The sequence below is a fragment of the Diprion similis genome, chromosome 11, assembly GCF_021155765.1.
Source record: "Diprion similis isolate iyDipSimi1 chromosome 11, iyDipSimi1.1, whole genome shotgun sequence".
In the NCBI taxonomy this organism is placed as follows: Eukaryota; Metazoa; Arthropoda; class Insecta; order Hymenoptera; family Diprionidae; genus Diprion; species Diprion similis.
The window spans coordinates 4,545,321-4,556,952 of record NC_060115.1 but is presented as its reverse complement, the minus strand read 5'-3'; the positions used below and the strand labels follow the sequence as shown (position 1 = coordinate 4,556,952).

The 11,632-nt window shown below is 40.9% G+C and overlaps 2 protein-coding genes across 2 annotated transcripts in view; one reads left to right on the top strand and one right to left on the bottom strand.

The window, feature by feature from the left end:
• Window positions 1-2,674: 2,674 nt before the first annotated feature.
• The window catches only part of LOC124412318 (40S ribosomal protein S2), a 45,115-nt gene continuing 36,157 nt past the window's right edge, over window positions 2,675-11,632 (bottom strand). Inside the window, exon 5 of the mRNA XM_046892089.1 lies at window positions 2,675-2,686. The gene's annotated coding sequence lies outside the window, so the exon portion shown is untranslated. The remainder of the gene's footprint in view (window positions 2,687-11,632) is intronic.
• On the top strand, window positions 2,706-10,901 carry LOC124412734. The gene is made up of 15 exons (XM_046892855.1): window positions 2,706-3,216; window positions 3,276-3,442; window positions 3,524-3,986; window positions 4,053-4,271; window positions 4,401-4,652; window positions 4,988-5,166; window positions 5,521-5,610; window positions 5,917-6,023; window positions 6,073-6,271; window positions 6,371-6,545; window positions 6,755-6,851; window positions 7,262-8,202; window positions 9,575-9,796; window positions 10,138-10,389; window positions 10,565-10,901. The coding sequence occupies exons 1-15, from the start codon at window positions 2,862-2,864 to the stop codon at window positions 10,729-10,731; spliced, it is 3,885 nt and encodes a 1,294-aa protein (XP_046748811.1). The 5' UTR covers window positions 2,706-2,861; the 3' UTR covers window positions 10,732-10,901.

Here is an 11,632-nt window from a genome sequence, read left to right as displayed (position 1 = left end):
TTTAACAATGTCCGAGTTGTCTTATGGTAGCAAATGCAGGAGCCGATGCAACGACGTCTCAGTCATATATCCCGAAAACAAAAGCCTGTTTCCTGAAATCTCGTTTCTAGAAAAACCGGTTCTTTGGCGCATGCATTTTGCACTGCACACCTTGGCGAAAAATGCATCTTGACTGAAGATCATCGATCTTAAAATGTGGGGTCGATAATCCTGGTACAGATATCGCTAAAATCTGGTATTTCAAATGAAAAACTGATATACTCGTGAAATAACACGGATACGTAATTATTTTAAAAAATTTTCCACATTTCATAAAGAATAATACTAATTTCTGACGACACACGTGACTTTTTATTTTTTGTTGTATTAATTAGGTTAAGTAAAATAAAATAGTTATGTTCAGCTGCTCGATTCGTTTATTATAAAGATCGTTACCTGTAAGGGTGAGATGAATGCAAAGTACATAGTAGAAAAAGTAAGTGAGAACCGAATAATTGTAAACACGAGACGACCTACGAACCAATCGTCACGTTTGGCTTATAGTATCTTAGCTTATAGCCAGATGATCTCACAGTATCGAGTCAGTATTGCTGCGAACGGCGCGCTAGCAAGATGTAAGTACCATAGGATAACGATGTGTCTATACGTGAACACGTGTATAGTTTCGTACTGTGATAGTGTATGGCTACCAGCGTGTCGATTGGGATAACTGGCATAATAAAACTAATTTGTTGTTAATTATGCAATAGGAGAAAGTTAATACGGAATCCGGGATTCGTGGGCTGGCCTCCTGGAGACCTGATACGAGGAGTTACGCCAGGATGGTTGACACACCGATATCTATATGCGTGATAGATACTGATAGCAACCGATTATGCTCGGGATAAACAAACTATATTTATAGTGTATACCGATATTAATTACCCACATGGCGTGTAGGCTTCACCAGTTGGAATCTAGTAAAAATATGGAAAAGAAAACGTGTGAGACCATTGATTGGCCTTGCTGTTGTTTAATAAAAATGCAACTTGATTGTACATCTGAATGTACAATAAACACAGGTGAAGTGACTTTACCCCTGTGTGTATATTTTTTATTATGTCATTCCAGTATCATATTAAGAGTATAATGTTTTACATAAATGCTTTATCGATTAATATGGGAATGTAATAGTATAAAAGGGATTTGGATTATATTTTTCTTTTACAAACATGATTTTCTTTTGCCAGGATAGGTCGTCTCGCAAAATTTCAGGAGTGTTGGTTTGTAAGCTGGTTGCCTATTATTCGGCGCTGCCACAGCATGTAAAATTCGGATTACTTCCTCGGAGATCTTGTATGTGCCTTATGGCAGTTTGGGAGTCTTCTCGTAATTATGTCTTACTTTAATATTGGTATTGGATATATCTATTCAAACGATTATATTAAGGGTTATTATAACACTTTCAGGCTGTTGTTTTCGTGCAGAATTACCCTATGAGCTGGGTCATCCTCTATTGCCTTATCATTGTACTGCCAATATGCTTTCCAAGCAATCGTCTACACAGCTCCGCAACAGGGATCTGCGTTACCTCCAAAAGCAATCGAGCGCGCACATTGCCTATAATACGGCGTTTTGGAGAAGGATTCTGTCGTTCATGTTAGATACTTCGAGTTGCGGTTCGTAATATTTACGTATAAACCATGACGTTTTATAATCTATCGTTTACATATTCGATACTATTGACTCGAGAACACTTTTGTTGAGTTACAATCCCTGTCTTTTGTCTAAAGTTATATGGCGCGATACAAGTCACCAATAATACTGCTCCATGCCTGGATTATTTTATTATTGGCTATCTGATTATGGTATTAATATTACAATATTACCTATAATTGTCCGTGATGTGAGAATCTTGCGAATTTGGTATCAAATTCTTAGTTAATTTATTTTAATGTTATATCTCATCTATGGATATTTTCATCTTTCAAAGTATTTAGACATTTGGCTGATATTTCGTCACGGATTCTTACATAATTTGGAGTTGCGGTGGTTGGTATTGTAACGTTTTACAGATGTCTTACATTACAGTCTTAAAATTCATGCATATCCAGTTGCCACTCTGGAAATGGCCAGGCGCAACAACTTTAACTTTGTGCAGTATTTTCACTGTTTTTTAAACACTTGTAATTTTCTAAAAAAAAATGGTGAATAATTTATACACGGTGAGTAGCAAGATTTTTGAGGTTCTTACTATATGGAAACAGTGATAATGGCTTGGCTATAGAGATCTCAAATCAAATCTGCGGCAATTCCAGAGGTGGACATTTTCCAGGATCAAAACATACTTCATTACCAACAACCCTTTCCAATTGTAATGAAAAAAATTGTGCCACGCGCATTGGTCTACAGAAAATAAAAGATGAATAACGAAGCCTTGCCGCTTTCTACATCCAAGAACTAGTTTCTGAAACCATCGTTACTGGTGGAACGACTATCAGCGCTAGGGAACCACTGCGTGACGGACTGTTTTATTGTACAGCTACATGTGAGGTATTCAAATGAAATTATATCAAAAATATACATTATCTAGTATGAATTTAGTAACGAAGATAATTCTATGACAAATCATTGAGTGCAGCTTCTCTCTTTACCCGTTTGCAGTTGAATGCAGTGGAAACTGATCCGCGAAATTTCTTCCGGTATGGTTCTGAGAGCCAAATAAACCGGTCAAGTAGGAAGTCGGGAGTTACACAACGTCATCCACTCGCATTTCCTATTCTGTCTTCATTTTTATTTCCTTCGCCGTCGGAGCAGCGTGAAAACTTTCGCAAGACCAGTTGAACCGCGAACAGCGACCTGAACGCAGTGTTAATCATCTAATGCCCACGACTAATCCAAATTCGTGGCAGTGTTTCTCTTCGAAATATCAAGTCATGCTTTTTTTTACCACTGCGGTGTTTGTGGCAATCGCTTCGATCTACTGGTACCTCACGTGCAATTACAACTATTGGAAAGCACGTGGTATCCCCTTTCCAAAACCACGATTAATTTTTGGCAACGCGAAAGAAATTACTCTGCTTAAAACTACGATCGGTGAGGGTCTCCAGACTATATATAAAAAATATGAGGGATGTTCGTGTGTGGGAATTTACGAACTCAGAACACCGGTACTCCTGTTACGGGATCCAAAGCTCATCAAACTCGTTCTGGTCAAGGATTTCAACCATTTTCAAGGTACTTGCTCACAACCCCAGAGATTCGATCACCATTGAAAAAAATTAACATTTCTCAAGGTCGAGGTATCGCGTCAAACGAAAGCGCTGACCCGCTTTCAGCCAACCTTATCAACCTTTGGGGGCCCAGGTGGCGGGTACTGAGGACGAAACTGACTCCCGCTTTCACGGCTGCCAAAATTCGAAACATGTTTGACCTGATCGCCCAGTCCTCGAGGCAATACAAGGTCAGGAATCGAGGATCAGGATACGGGGGTCAGGATAACCGAGGTGTGAAAAGAAATTAAAATTGCTTCCAAATGTTCCAGGACTTTCTGAAGCAGTATGCTGATTCCGAAGAGGATCTGGAGTTCAGGAATATCGCTGCAAAATTCACAACACAAGTTATCGGTACCTGCTGTTTCGGGCTTCAGACAAACGCAATCCAGAACGAGGACTCCGAGTTTCGAAGGATGTGCCGGAAGGTCCTAGATCCGTCAGCGGTAATCGCGGTAAAACGAGTAATCCGCATGTACATTCCATGGATGTTTCAATGGTTAGGAATGAGCCTGACTCCTCCGGACGTCACGGCATTCTTTTTGGACGCCGTGCGTGACCTCGTCGAGTATCGGGAAAAGTACGGGGTGATCAGGCCTGACTTCATGCACCTGTTAATGCAGATTAAGAACGAGGGGAAAGTAAACGGTGACGGAGATTGCGACGTAAATTGCAACGGGCAGAACTCTGGGAAGGTGGTCGATGCTACAAGAGTTCTCAAGGATCCGGATATCGGTGAGAAAGAAGTCCTGGCACTCAGGTACAGTATTTCTTACCGTTTACCATAAAATCTTCCTTCAGTCATAGACGAGAAAGTGATGGCAGCACAGGCTTTCATATTTTTCCTGGCCGGCTTCGAGACGTCCTCTACAACTATGAGCTTCGCTCTTCACGAGCTGGCGTCGAATCCGAAAATTCTGAACAAACTCACCGCCGAGATCGATGCAGCCCTGAACAAACACGGTGGCTTCTGCTACGAAGCGATTTCAGAAATGGACTACCTGGATCGAGTGATTCAAGGTAGATATACACACGACCATCGGTTATTTCGGTTGCAATTTTATATTGACTAGACGGTCGTAGCTGAGCCGATTGCTATCCGATTTTATAGACGAGTACTTCAGTTCTATAAATATATCCTTTTTCCAGAAACCTTGCGAAAGCACCCACCTGTCGGAATGGTCCCCCGCCTCTGCAACAAGGACTACAAAATTCCTGGGACAGAGACGGTGATCGAGCAGGGTACCAAGGTTCTAATACCCATTCATGCCATCCACCACGACCCTGCCTACTATCCAAATCCATCGCTTTTTGACCCGGACCGTTTTTTAGACGAGAACAAAAAGTCCAGGGATCACTGCACGTTTCTGCCGTTCGGGGAAGGGCCCAGAATATGCATCGGTGAGCAGGTAGCTTAGCAATCAGGCCCCGTAACTGTGGGCAGAGTTTACTGCCCGCCGTCCGGCAAAAGGTTATCGTCACGCTCATTGTATACAATACGCTGACGCCTACCTGGGAGGTCGCAATTTATGCCTCCGGGTTGAACTGTAGAAGCAAAGGCATGACCACTTGATGGTCGCTTCATCCGTACTCGGCAACACGCTTATTCTTTATGCAGTTCAGAAACTTATGACATTATATGCGGCCCGGAGACGAAAGCATTTCGATGATTTTTTAAACGATTATTAAGGTAAAAAACGAATCTTGATAAAAAAAAATTTATTCTTTGCTTCCAGGTACTCGCTTTGCGTACATGCAGACGAAGGCTGGCCTCGTAGCACTTCTTTCAGGCTACGAAGTAAATCTCTGCTCAAAATCAAGCATCCCGCTCGAGTACGACCCGACTGCCAACGTTCTAACCAGCAAATCTGGGATCCGGTTGAAAATCCGTCATCGGTGCAAACAATTTGCACCAGTTTTTTGACCCACTCTAAATTGGATGTGGAATTAAAACAGTTTTTCCGACGAGTTTCGATGATAGATAAACACAAATCACGTAATATGTAATTGTCGTACGAAAGCTTTGAGTTATGACTGCTGATAATTGTGAGCGAATAAAACATCGCCAGGTCCGTGCATGCGGTAGCCATTTTTAAGTGATGAGTTGCGAAATTGCTTTTAATCACTCTCTTATTCAATAGCTTTATTTATCACTACCGCGAATTTAAAGCTGGGGATATACGAAATACAAATTGGATGTGGTGCAACGGTGAAAAATATATGGTCTAAATTCAACGACTGTTTCACCTGACAGTTTCAAGTGTAACAGACTGTCTCGAGTATCACTACCACGGTATCACGGCTCACTACTAATTTATTGTACGGCATACCTAAGACAGACCGCCACTGGCTCCAAAGCGTTTAGAACTACCAACGTATTGCGCCAACATACCTGAATTAACAAACGGAATAAAATACCTCCCACAAAGCTCTGTATATTATACCACCGATTTGTTCCAGCTGGAGAGTAGATGAGTTAAAAATTACTGCGTATATATAGGAAGTGTGATCCGTCGACATAAATCAAACAAGACGTGTACTTAGTGAGTGATTATCTCTATCACGATAGTTATCGCAATGTCATTATCGTTAAAGTCACGCCAAACAATAATTGATAATATTATAATTGGATTTGTGTTACTTGAAAAATGTAATCGGACAAAAGACGAAACGTACTGCAAATAGCAATGATTGCAACTCGTTTATACCCATGCAAATGATCTGCATTAATTTTCCTTGTGAAATTGAAAACACCCTAAACATTTTTGGCCGGCACAACTTTACGGATATAAGAATAACTCTATTATTATCATCGAAGTAGTCACACTACTGTTAAGGCTTCACAAATTTCTTCCACACGTGTTGGAATGAAAAATCACTGTAATAGTAATGGAGGGAAACAATTTCGCACGTTCTTAATTGCACCTGAGAAACATTTACTTCATAATGGGGAAAAAATGCGTTATAGATTCAGTTTGAATGCTGATCTCGCTGGAGCTTTGCAGGCCGATCACGAGGGGGTTTTCCGGCGTACCGGACGTTGGAGTTTCGAAACATATGCCCGTTATCCACGTGCTGGAAGAAGAGAGTGGCCGAGGGGGGATAGATAAACACCACAGGGAACGCTTCAAGATATAAGTGCGTTTCAAACGCGTACAAACTACGAAGCCGCGTGGGACTCAGTCGGCGGGAGGCGAGACTGGCTTCAAGACTACGGCGCCGACGTCCGCGTGGCCCAGAAAATTTATCGCCTCCTTTGCCTTGCCTATTGCCTGTGCTTTGCCCCCGCGTGGTGTAAAAATTGAAAATTGAAAATTGAAAATTGAAAATTGAAAATTGAAAATTGAAAATTGAAAATTGAAAATTGAAAATTGAAAATTGAAAATTGATTGACACAAGTGTGATCGGCGATACTAACAGACGAAAAGGTGATCGAGGGTTTATTTTACCCATCTTAAGCGAAGCTCTATAGTTATTCTCCTTTTCTCGTTTTCACTTCGAAGTGCAGTTTCACCTTGTCTCGTGCCCACGCGTGTTCTTTCTTCAAAACACTCGAGTCCCCTGGACGACGTTGGAGAATTACAGTGCAAAGCAGTCCAAGTATAATATAATTATTTGAATAACACTGTATCCCATTGTGATGTGTTTTCACCGGATGCAAGTACACGTTGCACGATACACTTATATAAGGTGGTTCTAAACACAAGGAGTGCGGCATAAGTGTCAAATGCGCAAACGAGTCACGTGACTGTGGCTAATATAACTAAGTTTGCATCACTTTCGTTAGCCTTAATTGATCTACGCGGCACAGTTTAATCGTTGTCGCATTGTAACCAAAGGTTTATCAATATACCTGCAAACCGTTCTACTTGTCAAGTCTGGGAAAAAACGCGCTGCTTCGTTTTGGAAATTGATATTATTAAAATTACGGTAAATTTAAGACTGATATTAGAGTCTCTGCAGGATAGGTGCTGTTTCTTATTAGATTTAATTGGTTGAAATTTTTGAAGAAGCGTCGAAATGATTGGCCTGCTGAAAGAGCTGTTGGACCCGATCCTTCTGAGTGGTCTCTTCATCGGGATAGTTTACTTCTATTTTACGTCTACCTTCAATTACTGGGAATCGAAGGGAGTACCGTATAAAAAACCTACGATATTCCTTGGAAACTTTGGACACCTTTTGCTGTTCAAGAAGTCGCAATGCGAGGGAATTCAGGAAATGTACAACTGGTTCAAAGGCGAACGCTTCTTCGGCGTCTTTCGCGTCCGGACGCCGGCCATCTTCCTCAGGGACCCGGACTTGATCAAGTGCGTGTTCGTCAAGGACTTTGCGATATTTACGAACCGGGGTATCCCGGTGAACAATTCACAGGACCCGCTCAACGGGCACCTCTTCAACCTTGAGGGCAGAAAATGGAAGAGTCTGCGGTCCAAGCTGACACCGACATTTTCCTCCGGTAAAATTAAGAAGATGTTCTACCTGCTGGCCGAGTGCTCGATGGAATTCGAAAGGATGATCCACCGCTCCGTAGACCGTAACGAGCCTCTTGAAGTGCGTGCGTTGGCTGCCAAGTTCACCATCGACGTGATCGGGTCCTGCGCCTTCGGCATACAAATAAACGCCCTGACGGACGACAACTCGGCCTTCAGAAGTATGGCCGAGAAGCTATCCAAGCCCAGCTACAAGACTGCCTTCTGGAGGATGCTTCGCACCTCGGTACCCGGTTTGTTCAAAATTCTTCGGGTCCAGGTGATCGACCCCTCAGTCACTAAATTCTTCAAGAATGTTGTATTCGACATGATCAAGGAGCGCGAGGAGCAGGGCATAAACAGGCACGACTTCATGGATTTGCTGGTCGAACTCAAGCACAAGGGGACTTTGGACGTTGAGCATTCGAACGGCAGGACGCAGCCTCTCACCGAGGAGGAAGTTCAAGCTGCAAAGGAAATAGGTATGTAATTCATGGCTCTTAGGCGGGGGCTCATGATCTATGTCGAAATGTACAACAAGTACTGACGTGGTCGAATTCTAATTGGAGTTGAAAACGTTTACCAATACATGACTTGGATTCTCGTTATAATTAGTTAGGGGAGTCAGTTTAATTAAAAATTACTTCTATTTTTCATTTTTATTATTAGAATCCAACGTCACGTTATCCGGATTACATACCACCCATTTGTCAAAGTCGATGTGATAAATGCATTACGCGTGACGTCGCAATCGCATTTATGATTAGGAATCGCAGGGCGGAAACTGCTATCGTAACATTGGTTATGCCTAGCAAAATCGTCATAGCGATTTACCCGAGTAATATGAAATATTTTCAATCGTTACATGTTGTGTCACCGCGTTAATCTGCGCAAGGAATTCCTCCTAGCGCCTTTGAAACTTTGTACGATAAATACGCTTATTTCATCCACGTTTTAAATCGCTTTGTCAATTAATAAGTGAAGTTAAAGCGCAATGAATTCATGGGATAAAAATCTGAGGCAGGTAACAATAAGTCGAAGGGAAGCATTGACATAATGCTTAGGAATTCACAATCTGAAGATGCATCAGCGATGTTGATAATTGAATGATATACCGAAGGCATAAACTAGGATTAGGACAATATCACTTCTTTCGATATGAAAATAATTTGATAATCTATGAATCGATCTGTCTTACGCGTGTGGTTCACTGCGAATAATAGTGTCTAATTAATCTGCGATAAATTGTTGCCAATTAATTTGCCTAGTCACGCCGATATGGAATGTAATTGAGTCACTTCTAGATGTGAAGCTGAAACTGATCGCGCGATAAGTAATCATGAATTCATAAACAATCACAATGGACATACTGGATACTCTTGAATACAAATGTATGAATAATCTTTACATTTCGTACGTGACAGCACGCTACATGGGTTTAAGTGTTACGAGCAAGTGTAACTGCATGCATTATCAAAAATCGGCATACAGGCTCGTAAAAAAGTATTACTAAAATATTCTCAATCTTGTTGTCGGCTGGAGAGAAATTGATCGTGTCGATACTGCCATGGACGTTTCTTTTTCGATTACTGTCGTTATTTTTCTCTTTCTTGACCCTGCTGCCACGCTGAGAGTGTTATCGACATGCTGACGCAAGTATACTGCCATGCAGTCAGTGGCCTAAATGGCCTAATTATATTTGTTTACATTTGTAACACGTAGATGGAATCATGAGTGGCACGATATATTGCGCATATACAGTTGTGTGGTAAATGTTGATCGAACAAAAAATACTAGTGAAACTTATAAACGAGTTTGACAATCTTATTGAATGATAATTATTTCTAATTTTAGAATTGGATGAAAATTGTATTGCGGCCCAAGCGTTTGTCTTCTTTGCGGCAGGATACGAAACCGCTTCCGCGACGATATCCTTCTGTCTTCACGAGCTGGCACTGAATCCCGATGTTCAGGAGAGAACCAGGCAGGATATAATAAACAATCTTGAAAAACATGACGGGAAATTGACCTTCGAGTGTGTTTCTGAAATGAAATATCTCGATAAAGTCATACTCGGTGAGTCAGTCTCGAGAATTTTTTGAAATAAAATAACATGTGAAAACCGAGATATAATTAACCTGTCAATATTACACACATTTCCGCGAATCCAGAGAACTGTCATGCGTCAAAAAATTCTCCATATTACTACCGTTACTATAGTATGAGAAAATGTTTTGTCACACTATCATCTGCAGGCATAACGGAAAAGAAAAAGTTTGGACAAATAATTCTTCTCCTTCGCATTATCAAAATACGTCATTCCTACAGAAATTAACGTTTAACAGCCGAAGGAAGTCCCAATGAACGATCGCGATAACGGTTAGACTAAAATACAATGAATTATAACGATTTCTCAGAAACTTTGAGGAAACATCCGCCCGCACCGATGTTGTCGCGGAGGTGCGAAGAAGCTTATCGAGTGCCGGGAACGAATGTCGTGCTTCCTACTGCTACCCGGGTGATCATCCCTATCTACGCACTGCATCATGACCCGGAACATTACCCAAACCCGGAAGAATTCGACCCGGAACGATTCTCCGAGGAAGTGAAGCGCAGCCGTCATCCTTACACGTTCCTGCCCTTCGGGGAAGGCCCTCGAAACTGCATAGGTACGTCGGGAGGATTATGTTTAGAGACCGTTTCAGCAAGTCGATTTTCGAGGAAGTAACTCTTCATTTTAATGCTCCATTGCGCAACTTGTAACTCAAAACTGTCGCTATTTTCATTCACCTTGGCACACTGGCAAACATATATATCGTACGATGTGATGATTGTGTTTTTCAGGAATGCGGTTCGCGCTGCTTCAGACCAAAGTGGGGATAATTTCACTGCTGAAGAGCCACACGGTCAAGCTTTGCGAGAAATCCGCTGTTCCCATGAAATACAGCCGGCGAAGTCTCGTCACAGCTAGTGAAAAAGGAATTTGGCTTCAGTTTGTACCAGAGGAATGATCATCGAGTGACGTAGCCTGCTGATCCATCGCTAGGCTGTCATACAAGCTGACGAATCTACCTTCGCCTGCAGCCTTCGCGACTTAAGTTTACTTTCAACGTCTTGCTTTGACATACATATATTCCTACCGAGATATATATATCAATGTATACATTTCCGTGTGTGTTTTATGTCGGCAAATTTACATATACACATAAAATTACAATACGAAGCTGGAGAAATAATTATATTAACTTTCGTGCAGTTTTATAGTGTAAGGATATTAAAAAATTATAAAACTCGGTGAAAGATACTTAGCCGATACGTATAACTATTGTGTGTCTTAACCGTATAGTAATGATTTTTATCAATATGTCTGGGCATATTCGTATTATATCGTTTTACGTATTTGTATAATTTATTCCCGAGACGGTGACTCAACTTCGTCTCCTTTTTTATAAAAGTTCGTAAAGATTTATAAATACTATGATACGTATTTTTCCATATAATTATGATTGTTTTCTACACACTTAACTTACGACTCGATACAACTTTAAATTGCTGCATTTCGTGCATATCATCAATTAATTTTACTTTATTTACCTTCTAAATTGTGCATAGCATGTAAATAACTTTGTTACTATTTATCATTACTAATATATTATAATTGGGTAATAAAAGTTTCACTCGAATTAGTTACAAAACACCAAAATTTTTAGGTACAATATACGCTACACTTAAATTAAGTTCGTGTCATTTAATACCATATTTCCGAATATCACGCTATTCAATTTTATAATATTTCTTGATTGCAAAGGAGGGGATATCATGAAACACGCAAATTCTTCAGCATCTATACTCTACAAACACAGGTATAAAACGCCCATCACATGACTAGAAAAAATCAGCCGCAACCGTCAC